This window comes from Erinaceus europaeus, chromosome 13 (assembly GCF_950295315.1).
Source record: "Erinaceus europaeus chromosome 13, mEriEur2.1, whole genome shotgun sequence".
NCBI classification, from domain to species: domain Eukaryota; kingdom Metazoa; phylum Chordata; class Mammalia; order Eulipotyphla; family Erinaceidae; genus Erinaceus; species Erinaceus europaeus.
In genome coordinates this window covers 41918494-41940308 of record NC_080174.1, presented here as the reverse complement: position 1 = coordinate 41940308, position 21815 = coordinate 41918494, and the positions used below count along the sequence as shown (strand labels likewise).

The 21815-nt window shown below is 46.3% G+C and overlaps 1 protein-coding gene and 1 pseudogene across 10 annotated transcripts in view; one reads left to right on the top strand and one right to left on the bottom strand.

The window, feature by feature from the left end:
* Positions 1–21815, bottom strand: part of ZDHHC18 (zinc finger DHHC-type palmitoyltransferase 18) — a 42612-nt gene that overhangs the window by 9486 nt on the left and 11311 nt on the right. For 9 of the 10 annotated variants that reach the window (XR_009553728.1, XM_060205623.1, XM_060205625.1 and 6 more), the window contains exons 3-6: positions 6258–6407; positions 3666–3803; positions 3509–3557; positions 2222–2324 (exon numbers count right to left, since the gene is read on the bottom strand). Coding sequence is in view for 9 of the 10 variants with exons in the window: in XM_060205623.1 (XP_060061606.1) it covers positions 2222–2324; positions 3509–3557; positions 3666–3803; positions 6258–6407 (440 nt within the window). In the remaining variant the exon portion in view is untranslated. The remainder of the gene's footprint in view (positions 1–2221; positions 2325–3508; positions 3558–3665; positions 3804–6257; positions 6408–21815) is intronic. The other variant, XM_060205630.1, reaches the window with a different exon arrangement.
* Positions 6533–9846, top strand: LOC103121944 (small ribosomal subunit protein eS6-like; annotated as a pseudogene).

Sequence of the window (21815 nt, the reverse complement as noted above, 5' to 3'; positions counted from 1 at the left end):
AGCTCTGTGAAACTGGCCGTCAAAGGTACTAGGAGTTTAACAATAAAGCTCCTGCCCAACCCAAAGTTTCTTACACTTATTTGGCCATAGCACCTCTCTGTGCTTAACCCCCAGTACTGTCTTACAGAACTAACACCCAGGGCTTCACCTTGGGAGAGGTGCTGACTGATGCCATTTGTACTCTGTAGCCACAACAGAACACCCTAGGATGTGTGTCACCTCTGAGTGGTATCATCTGGAACATATTTTCTTGCTTCTTTACTTTTTTGGTAGATGGAAAGGGGAGGGTGGATATCACGGGTGCTCCAAAATTTTTGTTTGGAGGGCTTCCAGGTAGCAGGGAGGGTGGATTGAAACTTCATTGCCCTATTCTGGCTGCTTTCTTCACTAAGGACACCTCAAGTGGTAGTTGGGGAAACAGTTTAATTGGTAGTTTTTGACTTTTATGCTTAAGGTTCCTGGTTCAGTTACGGGACTGCATGTACATGGTGCTCTGGCTTCTCTCTCTCCCCTCTCTCTGCCTTATGTGAAAATATCATATGTAATATATAAAATGAATCTTTTGTTTTTTATGATGCCTTAAGTGACATTCTAAAAGTAATCATGTTATTGGTGTCTATGAGTGCAAGGTGGCAGGGCACAAAGAGTGCAGACATGGCTTCTGGGCACCCGTCCTAGCTCTGCTCCGGTTCGATGGGAATCAGGCAGTAGTGCAGTGGGTTAAGTGCAGGTGGCATGAAGCGCAAGGGCTGGCTTAAGGATCCCGGTTCAAGCCCTCATCTCCCCACCTGCATGGGCGTCGCTTCATAAGCAGTGAAGCAGGTCTGCAGGTGTCTATTTTTCTCTCTCTCTCTCTGTCTTCCCCTCCTCTCTCCATTTCTCTCTAACAATGACATCAATCAAAACAACAATAATAACTGCAACAACGATAAAAAACAACCATGGAAACAAAAGGGAAAATAAATATAAAAAAAATTTTAAATATATTGAAAAAAAAGATCCCGGTTCGAGCCCCCGGCTCCCCACCTGCAGGGGGGGGTCTCTTCACAGACGGTGAAGCAGGTCTGCAGGTGTCTATCTTTCTCTCCCCCTCTCTGTCTCCCCTACTGTCAATTTCTCTCTGTCCCATCCAACAACAACATCAATGGCAACAATAACAATAATGACAACAACAAGGGCAACAATAAGGGCAATGAAAATGGGAAAAAATTGCCTCTAGGAGCAGTGGATTCATAGTGTAGGCACCAAGTCCCAGCAAATAACCCTGGAGGTGAAAACAAAAAAATTCAAATACAAATAAAAACCAAAAGAGGTGGCAGGTCAGTCAGGGTAACAGTACTAGTGCACAGGACTTCCAAGTGAGAGGCCCAGACTGCCAGCACCAATAGCCAGAGTTCAGCAGTGCTCTGGTTTTTCTCTCTCATGTGATCATCATCATCTTCTCCTTTTTTTTAACCAGAGCACTGCTCAGCTCTAGCTTATGGTAGTCCAGGGGATTGAACCTGGGAGCCTCAGGCATGTGAGTATGTTTGCAATAAACAATATGCTATCTCCCCTGCTGGTGCATACCCCCTCTCTCTGTATATAAGTTTAATAAAAAAAAATTAATGTGGGAGTCGGGCTGTAGCACAGCGGGTTAAGCGCAGGTGGCGCAAAGCACAAGGACCGGCATAAGGATCCCGGTTCGAACCCCGGCTCCCCACCTGCAGGGGAGTCGCTTCACAAGCGGTGAAGCAGGTCTGCAGGTGTCTATCTTTCTCTCCTCCTCTCTGTCTTCCCCTCCTCTCTCCATTTCTCTCTGTCCTACCAACAACGACAACAATAATAACTACAACAATAAAACAACAAGGGCAACAAAAGGGAATAAATAAATATTAAAAAAAATTAATGTGATTTAAAAACCAAAGAGATGATGGCGACAGGGCTCTGGAAACAGTAACATGCAATCAAATATAATGACTTAATGCTTCAGTACTGCCTCTTTGGTACTAGCAGAAAGCTACCTGGGTAGTACTGAGAGCCTGTATCAAGGGCTAAGGTCTTCAGTGAGTCTCCCAAGAGCAAGTGTGAGCACTGGAAGATATCTGGCAGCCTTGTATCTCCACCCCCATCTCCCCAGAAGTTTGAGAGCAGGGCTGCTCTGTTGCCACTCCAGCCTCTGCCGCGTCTCCCTCCCTGAGGACCCTGCCCAGGAATGAGGGGCTGTTCCAGCTTTACTCACATCTTCGTTGGTCGTCAGGTTGGAGGCGACGAGGTAAGTGTGAAACCCTGAGAGGCCCAAGATGGACCAGATGGAGAAGAAGCAAATCACCAACTCCAGCACAGTAACAGGGCAGTCAAGGACCCACATGGGATCTGGCCTGGGGCATCAGGCTGGGAGCCTCCCTCTTCACCTATTTCCTCTCCTCCCCTCCCTGGAGCTGCCACCTTGGCCTCGTGCGTCTAGTCTACCCTCCTGTCAACTATTCTCTATGCAGGAAGTAAGTCTGTTACCTTCCTGGGGCCCTGTCACCATTTCTCAACACCAGGATCAAATCCTGGGACCCATGGAGGGTTAAGGAGCCTCCTCAAAAGCAGGATAAGTCCAGTGTGATGGGTAATAGGGAGAAATGAGAAGCCTGAGCACAGAGTCACAGACCTGAGAAGGTCCAAGGAGCTTGGTGTTTCAAGGGAAACCACAGCCTCCACAGCAGCCTACTTAGATGTGCTCAAGTTTGGGTGTGAACAAGAGCAACTGGTGTGTGGGATTTTTTTTTTAAAAAGGTTTTCTTTATTTATTCATGAGAAAGATAGGAGAGAGAGAAAGAACCAGACATCACTCTGGTACATGTGCTGCTGGGGATTGAACTCAGGACCTCATGCTTGAGAGTCTAGTGCCTTAGCCACTGTGCCACCTCCCGGACCACTGGATTTTTTTTTTTTTTTTTTTTTTTTTTTTTTTGCTACCAGGGTTATTGCTGGGACTTGGTGTCTCTACTGCTCCCAGCAGCCTCTTTCTTTCTTTTTTTCTGTTGATAGAGACAAATTGAGTGGTCCAGGAAGTGGCATAGTAGATGAGCATTGGACTCTCAAGCATGAGGTTCTGAGTTCAATCCATGGTAGCACATGTACCAAAGTGATGTCTGGCTCTTTTTCTTTCTCTTATCTTTTAATGAATAAATGAATAAATTCTTTTTTTAAAAAAGAGAGAGAAGCTGAGAGAGAAAGGGGGAGATAGACAAACTGGGAGAGAAAAAGAGACACCTGGAGCACTGCTTTACCAATTATGAAGCCTCCTCACCTACAGGTGAGGACAGGGGGCTTGAATCCAGGTCCTTGTACATGGTAATATATGTGCTCTACTGGGTACATCACCAGCAGGCCAGGCTCTTGGGTTCTAATGGATTCGATTCAACCCCCTCCCTCTGCTTACAGGATAAGTAAGAGATTCGCCCTCCCATCTTTCCCCCACCTCCCTCCATGAAGGGCCTCGGTTCCAGTTAGGACGTCCACTACCAACAAAGGATATCTCGCTGGTGTCTCCTTCAGAGTGGAAAGGAAGTTGCTTCCCTGAGAGCCTGGGGAAGAAGCAATAGCAGGGAACAGCTCAAGGCTGGATGACCAGAGCCCCCTGACTGCAGTGAGCTGGCTGGTCCCCCTCCTGTCCGGCTCCCCCCCCAACTCACGGAGTGTCAGGTGGGTGACCACGCAGGCGAAGATGAAGGCTGTCAGGAAGGAGAGGGAGAGAATAAAGGCGTAGAAGAAGCGGTAGTTCCGTCTCCCCACGCAGTTGCCTACCCACGGGCAGTGATGGTCAAACCGTTCTGGAAAAGGGCCAGAGGAAAGGATTAGCAACATCCACAGCACGCACTTTCCTCCTCCTCACTCCCAGATCTCCATTTCCTAGACACTCCCTGATTCTGGCCCTGCTGATGGGTTGCCAGTGGCTTCTCTTCGCTTGTCTCAGCTGTCAAACCACTTCCTTAAGAAAGTCTCCTGGGGAGTCAGGCGCTAGCGCAGCGGGTTAAGTGCACGTGGTGAGAAGCACAATGACCGGCGTAAGGATCCCGGTTCGAGGCCCCGGCTACCCACCTGCAGGGGAGTCCCTTCACAGGTGGTGAAGCAGGTCTGCAGGTGTCTATCTTTCTCTCCTCCTCTCTGTCTTCCCCTCCTCTCTCCATTTCTCTCTGTCCTATCTAACAATGACATCAGTGATAAAAACAGTAATAACTACAACAACAATAAAAACCAAGGGCAACAAAAGGGAAAATAAATAAATATAAAAAATTAAAAAAAAAAAGAAAATCTCCTAATGGGCTAGGTGGGGGCCATAATTATCTGCTTCTATCATCTTAGAACTTAGTTTTCGGGGGCCAGGCAGTAGTGCAGCGGATTAAGTGCACATGGTGCAAAGCGCAAGGACTGGCGCAAGGATCCCGGTTCGAGCCCCTGGCTCCCCACCTGCAGGGGGACCTCTTCACAGGTGGTGAAGCAGGTCTGCAGGTGTCTATCTTTCCGCCTCTGTCTTCCTTCCTCTCTCAATTACTCTCTGTCCTATCCAACAATGACAACATCAATAACAAAAACAATAATAACTACAACAACAATAATAACTACAACAAGGGCAACAAAAGGGAAAATTTTTTTTTTTTAAAGTTAGTTTTTGTCTGTTTGACATAACTCCTCTATTCCCAGAAGCTAGTAAAAAATCTTTTTTCTTCATTTTTGTCTTTTGAGACACGTGTAGCACCTCTCATGAAGCTTCCCTCCTGCAGGTGGGTACTAGGGGCTTGAACCCAGATTGATGTAAGTAGTAACATTCACTCAGTTGTGCCACCACCCAGTCCCTGCCATATATTCCTGATTGTTAGACTGGTCAAGTCGCCCTGCTCATAATTAGCTCTTATGAGGAAGGCTGTGCTGGCCTCATTCTGAGGCCCTAGCAGTGCCCAGTACAAAGAAGGTGCTCAGGGAGATGTGTTTCCTGGTCTACGACCCTGGCCACATATCAAACAATGACTTGTTCCACCAGCCCCTTGCTCTTCTCTCTAGGGGCTCAGGGAGGGGCTGGGCCAAAATGGAACTTGTGGAGAATCGGAACTGGAGGCCTGGGCACAGGGCTGAGCTCACACCGGGCTGATGAGGAAAGTCCCCTGTGGGAATGTGGCTCACTAGCCCACTGCAGATATCCTGCCAAGGCTAGCAGCCTACGCAGGGGTCAGGTGGGGCTGATTCTCATGGCTGGAGCCGCCCACTGAGTCACCCACTCACTGCCTGCCGTCACAGGGTGTTCCCCATTTTTCTTGCTCAAGCTGTGCTGAATGAGCATAGTGAGCTCACTGCTCTGAGGACTGCACAGTCACTGTGGCTCAGCTCGCCTGGGGCCCCATGTATGTATGTATGTATACCATTGCCCTTATGACACCTCCCTAGTGGAGCTGCCTGGCCTCTGGAGAGCATGGAAAGCAGACAACACAGCCTCTGGTTCCCCAGCAACCACTGCAGCTGCAGATCAGGAGCTTAGTTCCCAATCTTTCTTTCTTTTCTTTTTAATATTTATTTATTTAGTCCCTTTTTGTTGCCCTTGTTGTTTTATTGTTGTACTTATTATTATTGTTATTGATGGCGTTGTTGTTGGATAGGACAGAGAGAAATGCAGAGAGGAGGGGAGACACAGAGGGGGAGAGAAAGACACCTGCAGATCTGCTTCACTGCCTGTGAAGCAACTCCCCTGCAGGTGGGGAGCCGGGGGCTTGAACCAGGATGCTGATCCTTGCACTTTGCACCACATGCGCTTAACCTGCTACGCCACCGCCCGACTCCCAGAGCTCCCAATCTTTCTACCCCTCTAGTTTACACACCTCTGTTCCCAGAAGCTTGTCCCTCTCAGGCGTGGGAACCACTTTAGTCTTTCTGTGTCAGAGGCCTTGGGCCCCTGGGTGGTTAACTCTTTCTGGCTGAAACTTAGGAAGAATGTTACCTCTCTAGTTTCTGCTTTCTGGGGACTTGTACTAACTGAGGACCAGGCTAAGGTCTAGGAGAAGAGTCCAGGGCCTCTGTGGGTCTGCCCCTTCCACTTCAGTGCCAGGGGAAGGAACTGAGAAATTCTAGGCTCAGGTAAAGACATCAGTAGTCGCTCAAAGGCCTTCCCATCAGCTCCTCTTCCAAGAAAGCCAATCTGAGAGAACCAGATCCCTGCCCCATCCTGGACAGGAACTCCCCTATCTGCAGGGCTTGTCCCTGGGATGCCCCATGTTCCTCCTGTGGCCTCCACTTACCCACACAGTTGTCGCAGACACTGCAGTGTGAGGTCCGGGGTGGCCGGAACATCTTGCAAGTGAAGCAGTATTTCAACTTCACCATCTGCCCGTTGATCATCACTTCCCGGGTCCGAGGGGGTGGTCGGTATGTGGAGCTGCCTGTGTTGTCTGAGGGTGGGAGGAGAGAAGGGTGGGGTATTCAAGACAGCCCACCACCTGAAGCCCCAAGCTGGTGGGGGGAGCCACTACCTCTTACATGAGATAAGCTTCTGGGAATGAAACACTGAGGGGAAATGCTGGTGTGCTGTGAGGAAATAGTTTCAATGCTGCTCCCAGGATGGAGACTCACTGTGCCAAGTTCATACAGCACTGTCTTCTATAGTTTGTTTTTAATTTTACAGGAGAAATTGAGAGAGAGAAAGAAAAAAAGACACTTGTAGCACTGTGTCACCACTTTACCACTGTGAAGCTTCCTCATGCAGGTGGGAACAGGGAGCTTGACCCTGGTTCCTTGCACACAGTAATGTGTGCATTCAACTGGGTGAATCACTGGCTCCAAACACTGCCTCCTACAGCTCTACAAGGGCCACCAGAGGACAAGACCTCAGGAAGACTTGTGAGGCTTATCTGCATCTACTCAAGCCTATCTCTGAAGTCCAGCTTCTAGGAGATTCAGGAGATACTGGAACAAAGAAATCACTACTATAAGGAGGAGCTGAGAAGACAGCATAATGATTATACAAAAAGACTTTCAACCCCTGGGCTTGATTCAGTTCCTAGCAACACCATAAGCCAGAGCTGAGCAGTGTTCTGAAAAAATAAAACAATAGCAACAATAACAAAATACTATGAGGAAAGAATAGGGCTCAGATGGTGCAGCATCTGTAAGACCACTGGCCTGATCTCTAACAAAAGTTAATGCTGCAGTCCAGGAGGTAGCACAGGACACAGAATGATAGAATCATGGGCACAAAGTCCTGAGTTCAAGTCCCAGCATCACAAATGTCAGAGTGATAGTCTGGTTCACTCTCTTTCTCTTCCATTTATAAGTAAATTAATAAATATTTTTAAAATAATTCAGTGTTGGGGGCCAGACAGTAGTACAGCAGGTTAAGCACACATGGTGCCAAGCACAAGGACTGGCGGAAGGATCCCAGTTCGAGCCCTGGGCTCTCCACCATGTCGCTTCACAAGTGGTGAAGCAGGTCTGCAGGTGTCTATCTCCCCCCTCCCCCCGTCTTCTCCTCCTCTCTCGATTTCTCTCTGTCCTATCCAACAACAATAGCAATGGCAACAATAGCAACAACAAGAGCAACAAAATGGGGAAAAACGGACTCCAGGAGCAGTGGATTCATAGTGCAGGCACTGAGACCCAGCAATAACCCTGGAGGTAAAGCAAAACAAAAACTTAATGTCACATGACAATGAGATATCTCCATTGGGAAAGTATCTGCTTTGTCACGTGTATAACTTCTGTTCAAACCCTGAAGCCTATAGCACTGAGGGAAGCTTTGCTTCCACACTGTATCACTCAATTCCTGCTTCTTTCAATCTGTCTGAAAGAGTCAACCTGGAGAAGTGAAATCCTGGCAGCAGCAGCAGCAACAACAACAAAAGTAAATGTCACTTATAAAGAGGGGGAGGGGCTAGGAGATAGCTCACACAAGAGAGCACGCACTTCATTTACCATGTATAGCCCAGGGGTTGAGGCCTGAGTCACCACATGGGAGCACCATGCAAAGGGAAAGCTTCACGAGTGGTGGTGCAGTACTGTAGTGTTTGTCCTCTTGTTGTCTCTCACCCTCTCTGGAGTGTGAGTGTGAGATTTGTTTGAGAGAAGGAACCAGAGCATCACTGCCACATGAAATGCTGGAGATCAAACTTCAAACTTAGGACCTCATGCTTGAAAGTTCAGCACTTTACTCTGCCACTTCCTACACTGCTAAATCTTTTTCTTTTCTTTCCTAGACAAAGAAATGCAGAAATATAGCACATTCCTATCTATATTTCTATATTATTCAATTCAGTGTAATTGAAATATTCAGTGTAAGGACTTACTCTCCCTAATATAGTCTGTAGATTCAATATAATTTCAATTAAAAAAAAAAAGAGAGTGGTCCAGGAGGTGGCTCATTGGATAATCCATTGGACTCTCAAGCATGAGGCCCCAAATTCAATCCCCTGCAGCACATGTACCTGAGTGATGTCTGGTTCTTTCTCTCTCTCCTATCTTTCTCATGAAGAAATAAATGGACTCTTTAAAAAGAAAGAAAGAAAGAAAGAAAGACCCCAGTAGAGGTGTGTGTGTAAATTGACAGACTCATTCTATAATTCTTTTTTTTTTAAGATTTGATTTGTTTATTAATGAGAAAGATAGGGGAGAAAGAAAGAACCAGACATCACGCTGATACATGTGCTGCCAGAGATCGAACTCAGGACCTCATGCTTGAGAGTCTAGTGCCTTAGCTACTGTACCACCTCCCAGACCACACATCATTCTATAATTCTATGGAATGTAAAGGGCCAAGAAGAGCCAAGGCACTTCTAAAGAATGAGGTTGAGGACTTATACTACTAGATATAAAGACTTGTGATAGTCCTTTTTCATGGCACCTTTTAAAAAAACATTTTATTTACTTATTTTAATGACAGAGATACAGAGAGAAAGATACACATACACACACACACACACACACACAGAGAGAGAGACCAGAGCACTGCTCAGCTCTAGCTTATGGTGATGCTGGCTGAGGACTGAACCTGGGAATTCAGAGCTTCAGGCATGAAAGTCTTTTTGCAGAGCCATTATGCTGTCTCCCCAGCCCTCCTGAAAAGAAGCTAAACATCTTCAAGAAGCTAAACATCTCTTTCCCAGCCTCTGGCTGCCAGACACTCACTGAAGTGGATGACAAGTGCAAGCTTCACACCTTCTGTGAGAAGCGCATGGCGACAGAGGTTGCTGCTCATGCTCGGGAGGAAGCGTGGAAGGGCTATGTGGTCCGGGTCAGTGGCGGGAACCACAGCAGGGTTTCCCCATGAAGCTGGGTGTCCTGAACCATGAGTCTTCCTGCTGCTGAGTAAGGGGCATTCCTGTTACAGACCAAGGAAGACTGGCGAAGGAAAGCACAAGTCTGTTCAGGGTTGCATTGTGGATGTCAATTTGAGTGTTCGCAACTTGGCCATTTAAAAAAGGGGGCGGGATATTCCTGGACTCACTGGTACTACTGTGCCTCATCCCCTGGGGCCCAAAAGAGCTAGCCGAATCTGCCAACCTTTCCACCTCGCTAAAGAACATGATGTCTGCCAGAATGTTGTGAGAAAGCTGCTAAACAAAGAAGGTAAAGAACCTAGCACCAAAGCACCCAACATCCAGCATCTTATTACTCCACGTTCTGCAACACAAACGTCATCACACTGCTTTGAAGAAAACACACTAAGAATAATGCTAAACTTTTGGCCAAGAGAATGAAGGGGTGTGGTCCAGGAGGTGGCACAATGGATAAAGCACTGGACTCTCAAGCATGAGGTCCCAAGTTTAATCCCAAGCAGCACATGTATCAGAGTGATGTCTGGTTCTTTCTCTCTCCTCCTATCTTTCTCATTAAGTAAATAAGATCATATATAGAGAGAAAGGGGGAGGGAGAGGGGAAGGGAGAGGGAGGGTGCGTGCGTGCCTGCGTGCGTGCGTGTGTGTGACAGAGAGAGAGTGAGTCACCAAAGAAAAACATCAGGAACAAATCGTAAAGTGACGGAAGCTGTCTTTCTTGAGAGCTTCTACCTCTAAGTCTGAATCTAGTCAAAAATGAGATTTTTAAGACTAACAAATAAAACAAGACACCAAAAAAAATTATGATATCAGTTACAGTACTTAAGAAAGCATGTCATCAGATAAAGAAGGGACAAAAGCTGGTAAAGGGCAAGAGACTGGCTCATTTAATGGTGGCCGTTTTGGTCATTACCAGGTCACCCTAATCAGGAAATCCTTGGAATCCCCACAGATGCAATGAGCCTCTCTCTACCACCACTGGTCACTTCCATCAGGAATGTCATCATAATAAGCCTTTCAAGGGTCTCTCCAGGACCTTTCCTTCACTATAAAGTAGCAATGGTAGGGACTGTCCCACTCTTCAAAGGAAGGCTGGGTCATCCCACTCTGCACTCGAGGAAAACTGGTCCTGAAATGAGTGCAGCCTAGAATGTTCTCAGCTTTGACCATGGACTGTGAATTCAGACTGACAGGGACTTGGAGGTCACACAGGCTAAATATGAATGTACATAGGCCCTGGGTTAGATTTAGATAGATGTGGTAGACAGTTAATTGTACGCATATATTCTCTTTACGTTCTGGACCACTCTCTGCCCATACCTAGCTTGTTTGCTAGTTCTATTTTTTCCTTACACCAGTCCTTGCGCTTTGCGCCACCTGCACTTATCCTGCTACGCTAAGGCCCCACTCCCAATTCTATTTTTTCTTTCTTTCTTCCTTCCTCTTTCTTTTTTAAATAGGACAGAGAGAAATTGACAGAGGACAGGGAGATAGAGAGAGGGAAAGATAAAACATCTGTGAACCTGCTTCGCTGCTCAAGAAGCAGAGCCCCTGCAGATGGGGAGCCGGGGCTTGAACCCAGGTCCTTGCACTTGGTAATATGTGTGCTTAGCCAGGTGTGTCACTGCCTAGCCCTCTTTCTCTCTCTTTAATAGAAAAAAGCAGCCTAGAGCAGTGAAGCCCTGGTGACAGGGGAAAAAAAAATAGTTCACCTTGACAGTGCACCTGCTTTGCTGTATATACAACGACCCTGGGTCCATGCTCCCAGAGGGACAGAGAAGGGGAAAGCTATCAGGGGAGGGGATGGGATATGGAGATCGGGTGGTGGGAATTTTGTGGAGTTGTACCCCTCCTATCCTACGGTTTTGTTAATGTCTCCTTTCTTAAATAAATTTAAAAAAAGAAAGAAAGAAAAACAGAAGGATGGGGAGACAGGTGGTAGCGCAGCAGATTAAGCACATGTGGCGAAAAGCGCTAGGACCTGCGTAAGGATCCCAGTTCAAGCCCCCAGCTCCCCACCTGCAGGGGAGTCGCTTCACAGGCAGTGAAACAGGTCTGCAGGTGTCTATCTTTCTCTCCCCTTCTCTGTTTCCCTTCCTCTCTCCATTTCTCTCTGTCCTATCCAACAACGATGACATCAATAACTACTACAACAATAAAACAAGGGCAACAAAAGGGAATAAATAAATATTTTTAAAAAAAAGAAAAATAGAAGAATGTTTACTGACTTAGAAGTAGACAAAAAAAATTTTCAGAATGGTTTTAAACAAAGCTAAAATAGAACACAAAGGAGAGGGCCAGCAAAAGAGCTCACTTGGATAATCAGCTTGCTTTGCCATGTATACAACCAAGGTTCAACTCTGATCTAAACTGAATAACGGAAGCTTCGTGTTGTGGTCTTTCTAGTGATAGGAAGAGAGAGAGGGAGAGAAATGGGTGCCAGCTTCATTGAGCACCCTGTTGTGGGTGACTTTGGTTAGCATTTAGGTTGCACTCGTGCTTCAGAGTGGCACCTCCCCTTTACCCCTGGTTCCTGGCTCATAGTCTAAGGAAGTTTATGTGTGAAGCTTTACTTCCTCTTTCCCAGAGTCCCAGAGAGAAGGAACACTTGACCACGGAAGCCAGAACATATATTGCTGGGAGTTCCCGCCCTACTTTGGAGAAGCAGCATGGGAAGAGGCTGTTCGACCACAATGAGGATTCTAGTAACTGTTAGTCCTGGAGAGGTTCTGTGTCTACCCTTCTCTAGCAGGTGGATTGTGTTCTGAAGGAGTCTTCCTTAATGTGGTTGTTTGGAATATAGTGTTTTACAGAGACTGCAGCAATGACAGCTGGAGAGATTACTCAGAGATATATGCTAGTGCAGGCCCTGAGTCTAGCCCCTGAGTCTGGCACCATATATGCCAGAATAATGCTCTAGTTATCTTTCTCTCTACCATTAAAATTAAAATAATATTTTTATAAAATATTTTTATAAAAATAATAGTGGCCCGGGCGGTAACGTAGCGAGTAGAGCGCATGTGGCACAAAGCTCAAGGATTACAGTTCGAGCCCCCGGCTCCCCACCTCCCCACCTGCAGGGGAGTCGCTTCACAGGCAGTGAAGCAGGTCTGCAGGTGTCTATCTTTCTCTCCCCCTCTGTCTTCCCCTCCTCTCTCAATTTCTCTCTGTCCTACTCAACAATGACGATAACAACAATAACTACAATAATAAAAAACAACAAGAGCAACAAAAGGGGATAAATAATTTTTTTTTAAAAATTGTGGGAGTCGGGCTGTAGCGCAGCGGGTTAAGCGCAGGTGGCGCAAAGCACAAGGACCGGCATAAGGATCCCGGTTCGAACCCCGGCTCCCCACCTGCAGGGGAATCGCTTCACAGGTGGTGAAGCAGGTCTGCAGGTGTCTGTCTTTCTCTCCCCTCTCTGTCTTCCCCTCCCTCTCCATTTCTCTCTGTTCTATCCAACAACGACGACATCAATAACAACAATAATAACTACAACAATCATAAAAACAAGGGCAACAAAAAGGAAATAAATATTTTAAAAAAATAATAATAATAGTGGCCAGGGAGTTAACAGTGGGTAAAGTAGTGGATCCTGGCAGTATATATGCTAGAGTGGTACTGTGGTTCTCGCTTCTTTAGTTCTCATTAATGAATAAATACATCTTTAAAAGAACAAATAAATAGTGGTCCGGGAGGTGGCACAGTAGTTAAGGAACTTGACTCTCAAGCATGAGGTCCTGAGTTCAATCCCTGGCAGCACATGTACCAGAGTGATGTCTGGCTCTTTCTCTCTCTCCTCCTATCTTTCTCATTAATAAAATAAATAAAATTAAATTAAAAAGAACAGTATTGCACCAAAGTAAAAGACTCTGGGGTCGGTGGGTGGGGAGAATACAGATCCAAGAAGGATGACAAAGGACCTAGTGGGGGTTGTATTGTTATGTGGAAAACTGGGAAATGTTACGCATGTACAAACTATTGTACTTACTGTTGAATGTAAAACATTAATTCCCCAATAAAGAAATTTTAAAAAAAGAACAAATAAATAAAACTCTTGCCCAGAGTACTAGATAATAATTTGCTAAACCAGGCCAGTTAAATAGCTCATTTGGATAGTGTGTTGCTTTGCCATATACACAAGTCCAGCCCCCACAACATTGAAGGAAGCTTTGGAGCTATGATGGCTTTCATTCTTGCTATCTATCTTAAAATAATAATACTAATAATTTGCTAAACCCACTTGACTCATATCTAACAGCTAGTAAAGGGTTGAAACAAAATCCATACCCAGGTCGTCTGCCTTCACAGACTGTGTCCAGGTCTGGGAGATGGCTGGGGCAGGAGCTGAGGCCTTTGGGGCAGAAGCAGGGGCTGGATATGGAGTAGCATCAACAGTGACCTATCAGTCAGGTCGGAGGCACCTCTACCCAGGGCTGACCTTGAGCATCTCAGCCCTCATGACAGCCCTATGAGATCAAGCCTGGCAAATGACCAAGCTGGAGATACTATCTAGGGAATGCATCTCACAGAAGCTACGGTTGGGGATCGTAGAGCTGCTCACAGGAGTCTGAGAAGGGGCCGTGCTGTAGGGTGCCAGGAGGCTTAGTGCATAAATAATGGGGTTTGCATATGGCACGCTGAGGTTTCTGGGCCTTTTTAGCTGGCATACCAGCTACATAAGCTCAGACAAGCTAGTTAAACTTTTTTTTTTTTTTTTGCCTCCAGGGTTATCACTGGGGCTCGGTGCCTGCACCACGAATCCACTGCTCCTGGAGACCATCTTTTTCCTTTTTTGTTGCCCTTGTTGCTTTATCGTTGTTGTGGTTATTATTATTGCTGTCATTAATGTTGTTGTTGTTGGATAGGACAGAGAGAAATGGAGAGAGGAGGGGAAGACAGAGGGGGAGAGAAAGACAGACACCTGCAGACCTGCTTCACTGCTTGTGAAGCGACTCCCCTGCAGGTGGGGAGCCGGGGGCTCGAACCGGGATCCCTACTCTAGTCCTTACACTTGCCCCATGTGCACTCAACCCACTGCGCTACCACTTGACCCCCTTTTAAATTTTTTTTAATGTTATCTTTATTTATTTATTGGATAGAGACAGCCAGAAATCAAGAGAGAAAGGAATGATAGAGAGGGAGAAAGACACCTGCAGCACTGCTTCACCACTTGCAAAGCTTTCCCCCTGCAGGTGGAGACCAGGGGCTCAAACCGGGTCCTTGCGCACTGTAACGTGCACTCGACCAGGTGTGCCACCACCCAGCCCCAAACCTTTTTTTTTTAAAATAAAGTGAAACAGTTATTTAAAATATTTTAATGTATTAATTATTGGATAGAGACAGAGAGAAATTGAGAGGGGAGGGGGTGGTAGATGCCAGCAACACTGCTTCACCCTGTGAAGCTTTCCTTCTACGGGTGGGGACCAGGGGCTTGAGCCTGCATCCTTGCACACTGTAATATGTGTGCAAAACCAGGTGCATCACCACTTGGCCCCAAGCCTTTCTTTTTATGTTTTTTACTGAAAAGGTTAACTTAGGATGGTGACAATTATTAGAAAGGGCCATGAGATACTGCTCACTTTTCTTGATGTACACATGTTCAGTTTGTGAACGTTCAGTAAATAGGACACTTATGATTTGTACACTTTGAATGAAGCTGAGTGACAGGAGGTTTTGTAGAGATGCTACTGCAGAAGCTTGTCTTCTCCCCCTACCCTTGGGAGAAGGCAAGCCCCTATCCCACCATTCATTATCAGGCCAGACAGTGCAGACAGTCACTGCCCTGGAATGTGCCAGTGAACCCTCCTCAGTCCATTCCTCCCAGCAGCACTCTCAAAGGCAGCTGTAGGCACCGGGAGCAAGTCCACTTGCCATCACCCCTGACCACCAGTCTCAAGTCTTTTATGTTTAAACAGAGGTGGGGCTGAATTAGAATCTGTGTTTTCCAAGCACTCAGTTGTTCGTTTGTTCACACATAGGCATCTATTAGGTTAATACAAGGTGTTGGGAGGTGGTGGGTGGGGGAGGGGAAAGGGCCAAGTAGATATGGATGGGTCAGGTATGTTTCTCTGTTCATCCTGTTCAAAAATACTTGTTGCAGAAATGAAAGAGGGCAAGAGACGTGGCTCAGTCTGCATGAGACTCGGGGTTTGGTTTCTGGCACCACACGAGAGCAGCAAGAAGTACTCTACAGATGGTACAGTGATTCTTTGATAGCACTCACATCCCCACTCCGCTTTTTTTGTTTTTGGCTCCAGGGCTTCCTGCCTGCATGGTTCCACTACTCCCAGTGAACTTTTTTTTTTTTTTTTTAACTTTCAAATAGAAACAGGAAAAGAAGTCATGGAGAGACACTGCAGCATCACTCCACTGCTCAGGAAGCTCCCCTGGTGTTGTGCATAGTGCTCCCTTGTGGTTCTAGGGGCTCAAACCAGGTCCTCTTCTTATTCCGAAAAAGCAAAATATATATATATATAGCCAGGGAGGGGCCCAATGGCAGTATACATTGTGAGGCTGCATTAAGAACAAACAGACAAATAAAAGAAATGGAAAAGAGAGGATGGAGAGATAGTTTACCTGAGAGCAGGGGTAGATAGCATAATGATTTTGCAAAGAGACTTTCTCAATTGAGGCTCTGAAGTCCCAGGTTCAACCCCCTGCACCACCCTAAGCCAGAGCTGATCAGTGCTCTGGTAAAAGTTAAACAACAGGGGGTCGGGCAGTAGCACAGTGGGTTAAGCACACATGGTGCAAGCACAAGGACCTGCGTAAGGATCCCGGTTCGAGCCCCCAGCTCCCCACCTCCAGGGGGTTCGCTTCACAGGTGGTGGTGAAGCAGGTCTGCAGGTATTTATCTTTCTCTCCCCCTCTGTCTTCCCCTCCTCTCTCCATTTCTCTCTGTTCTAACAATGATGATATCAATAACAACAACAATTAAAAAAAAAAAACAACCAAGAGCAACAAAAGGGAAAATAAATATTTTTTAAAATTTAAAGAAAAAGTTAAACAACAAAAAAAAAGTGAATAGAGAGCTAGTTTACCTGTAGGAGACATACCTTGCTATGCATAAGGTGCTGGTTCCAACCCCAGCACCATATGGTAGATGTTATGACACCAAAGGAAGCTCCAGAGCTATAGAGCCTCTGAATGAAAAAAAAAATGTGGTGGTGGCAGCTGTTAAAAAAAACAAACAAACAAAAAACTCAGGTATAGATAGCATAGTGATTATGCAAAGGTACTCATACCTAAGGCTCTGAAATCCCAGGTTCAATTCTCTGCATTACCAGAAGCCGCCAGAGCTGAGCAGTACTCTGGTAAAAATAATAACAATAATAATAAAATAAGAAAGAAAGAACAAAAGGAAAGAAAAAGAAGGAATAATCAAAGATACCATCTTTACCTTAAGGGAATCTCTGATCTACTCTAGAGCTAAGGAGAAGGGTGGGCAGCACCATGCAGGCAGAGTCTGGGTGTCTAAGTCTGAAGCCCAGTGGTAAGCAGGGAAGCCACCATCGGGACCTGGCCAGCAGCACCAGAGAAGTCTTCAGTGAGGAAAATCTTTGGGTCCCTACTCCCTCTGCTGGGCCCTGGATGCTACCATGGCATTGTTACCACATGTGGAGGAAACAGCTGCAGGGAGGGCTGTGGTCTCCCAGCTTCCAGGAAGTGTCAGCTCAAGGTCACCCACAGTGCCCAGGGTCTAAGTGCTGGCTATTTCAGCTCACTCCCAGGTCAGTGAAGCCCCTGCCACAGATGGGTTTAGTGGGAGGCTGGGACTACAAAAAAGAGGTGCCCCCCCCCAAGGCAGAGTGAACATAAGTGGGGGATTAGTCAGTAGAAGAGGTCATGTGAAGCAAGTGAAGTGACTCGCGATAAACTGGTCTCATTTTGAAACCTGGCCCGGCCACTTACTAGCTTGTGACTTTGAGGAAGCTGCTCAACCTTTCTGAGCTTCAGTTTCCTCAACGGGTAGTTATATCAAGCTTGTGATCAAGATGATCACACAAACTGGAGAGAAGCACTTGTAGTAGCTCACTTGGATAGTGTGCTGCTTTACCATTTGCACAACCCAGGTTCATGCCTGGCTCCCACTGCACTGAAAGAAACTCCACTGTTATAGTCTCTTTTATTCAATATCTAAAAAAAAAGAAAAAAGTGTGGGAGGGGTGGCCAGACTCAATACCATGAGTTAATATAAGGGGCCATGCAGAGTAAAGGCAGGAGGCAATGTTCAGGAAAGCAACAGAAGACGAAATGGCAGTCAGAAATGATGAGGTGGGGGCATGGCAGTAAAAGGGATGGCATAAACAAAGACAGAAAGGCACCCAGTGTGCATTGTGGAAGGGCTGTGGGGAGTGGCATAAACAGGAGCTGGAGCTGACCTGGAGCCTACAGGCAAGTGTTCCTCAGGGGTGACTTTTTGGAAACATAAGCTGTGGCTTCCTGGTGGTGACACTAAGCAACCATGAATCAAGTGATGAGAAAATGATTCCTTTGGGGGTGGGGAGGTAGAAAGCATAATGGTTATGGTTATGCAAAGAGGCTTCCATGCCTGAGGCTCCAAAGTACTAGGTTCAATTCTCTCCCCCCACCCCCACCCCACCATAAGCCAGAGCTGAGCAGTCCCCTTGGTAAAAAGAAAAAAGAAAAGGATTCCTTTGCAGTTTTCTTTTAAATCTTTGATTCCTTCAAGAAAGGAAAGCCTGAACTTTTCATGGTTTAATGCCTGAAATCCCCATAGTTCTCCAAGAGACTGCTTTCCACAGGCAACTGTAACTATCGAGATTTTTTTTTTATGTTTTCTTTTCATGATTATCTCCTATTCAGAGCAAGTGGCTTTCTGCCTACAGGGTGATATAAACTTTCCTTGTAAAATACACTTTAAAGTGAGTCACTGAAAGGAAAATACAAAGGAAATGAAAGTACAGAAATCATGAAAGTGTACTTGAGTAATATACCTTTGGGAAATGCTGCTGAGGGGACTAGGGTATCACTCACTCATATTAAACCAGGAGGGCAGGGCCAATTTTGGGTCTCAGAGACACAAGTCCAATTAAAAGGAGAGGCCAGGTGTTGGGGTCTGCTCAGCAGGTATGTCTGGGTGGGGCAGAAAGGAGACATAGTGGAAACAGACAGGATGTGGTTTAGTGACTGTCCTGTGAGCTGTAACTGTCTAGGTGAGTGTCTGTCACTTAGAATAGGGTATTTATGTCATCCCATCACACCAGGAACTTCTTGGGGACAATATTCTTACCTCCTACCTCGTCCCAAATGTCCAGACCTCTTGTACTCTGTGGTCAAGATTTTAGCCTAGTTTTATTACAACTGAGGGATTTCCCATGACTTGAGATTTTCTAAAAACTCTAAAGCAGGGACAGTCTGGAAAGATCTGGTCACCCCACTTTCGGGGTCTGGAAACTGCTGGATTGGAGCTGCTAACATAAGGGCTGAAGTGAAAAGTCCTACTGCCTGTGTGGCCCCAGGTGACTAGTTCATATTTATTTATTTACCAGAGCACTGCTCAGCTCTGGCTTTTGATGGGGTGGGGGACTGAACCTGGGGCTTTGGAGCCTCAGGTGTGAGAGTCTCTTTGTATAACCATTATGCTATCTACCCCCGCCCAAGTTCACAGTATATAGGAGGCATTGTTCACTACAGGTCCTTAAAACTTTTCAAAAAGTTTGAGTGATCTTAGTCCTTTTCAAGAAGATGCTTCACCCTGATGAGAAGCGTTCTGGCCACACCCTCAAGTCTGGTTCCTCTTCCAGTTTGAGGATTCAAAGGCCACAAAGATGTTACTGTACAGGCTTGGCAACAGTTCTCAAAAGGATGTCTTGGACCTTGATGTTCAGGGCCCTATAAGACTGACTCCATCCCATCCTCCAATGTGATTCCCCTAATTCTCTGAAGTACTCCTCATCCTGCTAGCGGGGCCTGCTCCTAAGTGTATGCTTATCCTCGCTCATTGCTACTCAGTCTCTCTTCTATTCCATCTGCCTGGAAGGCTTCCCTCACACATCAGCCTGGGTTTAAAACTCCACCTAGATTGTATAGTGACTCAAAGGCATCTCTCCAGTCTATCCTCTCCTTATCTTCCAAGCTCCTGGTTTCTCTGATCCTCTTCCATAGCCTGACTTAACACCTGTGGTGGCCAATCAGGACTTCCACCTCAGCGAGCCTGGAAACCAGAAGACAAAGCTCACACTAGAATCACTGGGCTTTGTTTTTGCTGCTCTGGGCCCTCAAGCATTCACAATTTCATTGGTCTTGGGGCAAGTTTTCATCCTTTTAAATTTTCATATGGGGGGCCAGACAGTGGTGTACCTAGTTAAGCGCACATATTGCCATGCACAAGGACCGGGGTTCAAATCTCTGCTCCCCAGCGGAGGGGGGTCCACTTCATGAGCTGTCAAGCAGGTCTGCAGGTATCTATCTTTCTCTCTATGTCTTTATTTCCTCCTGTCTCAATTTCTCTCTGTCCTCCCCAATAAATATAGGGAGAAAAAAGATGAAAAAAAAATTTCAGATAAAAAACCATCTATAGGGGCTAGGAAGTGTTGCATTGAGTAGTGCATAGTTATTAGTTATAATTACTATGTGCAAGGGCCTGGGTTCAAGGACCCTGTCCCCACTTATTGGAGGGAAGCTTGATGAGCAGTGAGGCAGTGCTGCGGGGGGGGGGGGGGGGGGGGGCGCCTCTCTTTCTCTCTCCCCTTCTCTACTTCTATCAGAAGATAAATAAAGGAAAGGAAAATGGCCACTGAGAGTGGTAGAGCTGCGCAGGCATTAAGCCCCAGCGATAACCCTGGTGGCAAAAAAACACAAACAAATAAACAAACATAGATACAGATACAAAGAAACAGGCTAGTACCAGAGCTTCTCCCTGTTGTCATGACATTCCCATGGGGGCTTAAAACCAGGCCACACACAGAATGCATGTGCTTTGGCCAGTAAGTTACCTTCCAAACATACACATCAGGACTGTTTCTACCCCTACCCTCCTCTGCAGTCACAACTCAGCATACAGAACTAACATGTAGGTGAACAAACCTTTAATGCAAATGAGCAAAGTTCCAACAGTCTCTTCACCTTAGTAGATAGAGCAATGAGGGTCTCTGCGGTGGTCTATCCACTCAGAGTCTCCCACACAGCAGATACTCGCCACTCAGAAAAGGTTGTCAAGCCTGACAACTGCACAACACTCTGCACAGGGCCAACTGCTCTGGGAATGTGTCATGGAAGGCCAGGTCCAACTAGAGTAGTGAAGGATTCCCAGAGGACAGATATATTTGGGCTGAAATGTAAGAGTGAAAATGTGCTGGGAGAAGGGGGGAGCAGCATAGAACTCTGGTGGTGGGAGTGGTGTAGGCTCATACCCCAACCATCTTACAGTCTTATAGATCACTGTTAAACCGCTAATAAAAACAGATATATAGAAAAGGATATGCGGAGAGACAGCTCACTCAGCAGAGCACATGCTTGGTCATGTGTGAGCTCTGGCACCACATGAGACCCCCTTGGACGGCACTAGGGGAGACCCAGGGATAGTGGAACAGTTCTGTGGTAGGCCTCCTCTCAAAAAGGTAAGTGTCATATATGTGCTAGGTCCTGCATTCAATGCCCTGCTCTGCATTAGAAAAAATTAAAAATGTAAAATAAAATAAATTTAAAAAATGAAAAAGCAGGAGTCAGGCGGTAGTGCAGCAGGTTAAGTGCACGTGGCACGAAGTGCAAGGACCGGCTTAAGGATCCCGATTCGAGCCCCTGGCTCCCCACCTGCAGGGGAGTCACTTCACAAGCGGTGAGGTAGGTCTGCAGGTGTCTATCTTTCTCTCCCCCTCTCTGTCTTCCCCTCCTCTCTCCTTTTCTCCTCTCTCTGTTCTATCCAACAACAACATCAATAACAACAACAATAGTAACAACAATAAAATAACAAGGGCAACAAAAGGGAATAAATATTTAAAAATAAATAAAATAAAATAATAATAAAGCAGAGCCATCCGATTAGCTCACTTTGGTAGTGTATTGCTTTGTCAGGTTTGAGCCTGGCCCAAACCACATTGACGGAAGCTTTAGTGCTATGGTCTATTTAAAAATCTCTGCCTCTATCTAGACAGACAGACAGACAGACAGACAGACACACACACACACACACACACACACACTCTCTGTCTCTATCTAGACACACACACACACTCTCTCTCTATCTAGACACACACACACACACACACTCTGTATCTACACACACACACACACACACACACACACACACACACACACACACACACACACGAGACTGGGGGCATGTCCCTGCTGCCAACACAGAAGAGAAAGCAGGGCGGCCTGGGGTTAGGACTCTCCAGCTCCATGTCTCCTGTCCCAGGCCGGGGACAGTCCAGTTGTGTGAGTGATTTTAGAGGTACACAGATACACAATCTCCCCAAACCTTTTGGATTACTGTTGTCATTATTACCCAAGCAGCTCATAGAAGGCCAGATGATTCTAGGCAGTCAGATAATAATCCTGCCT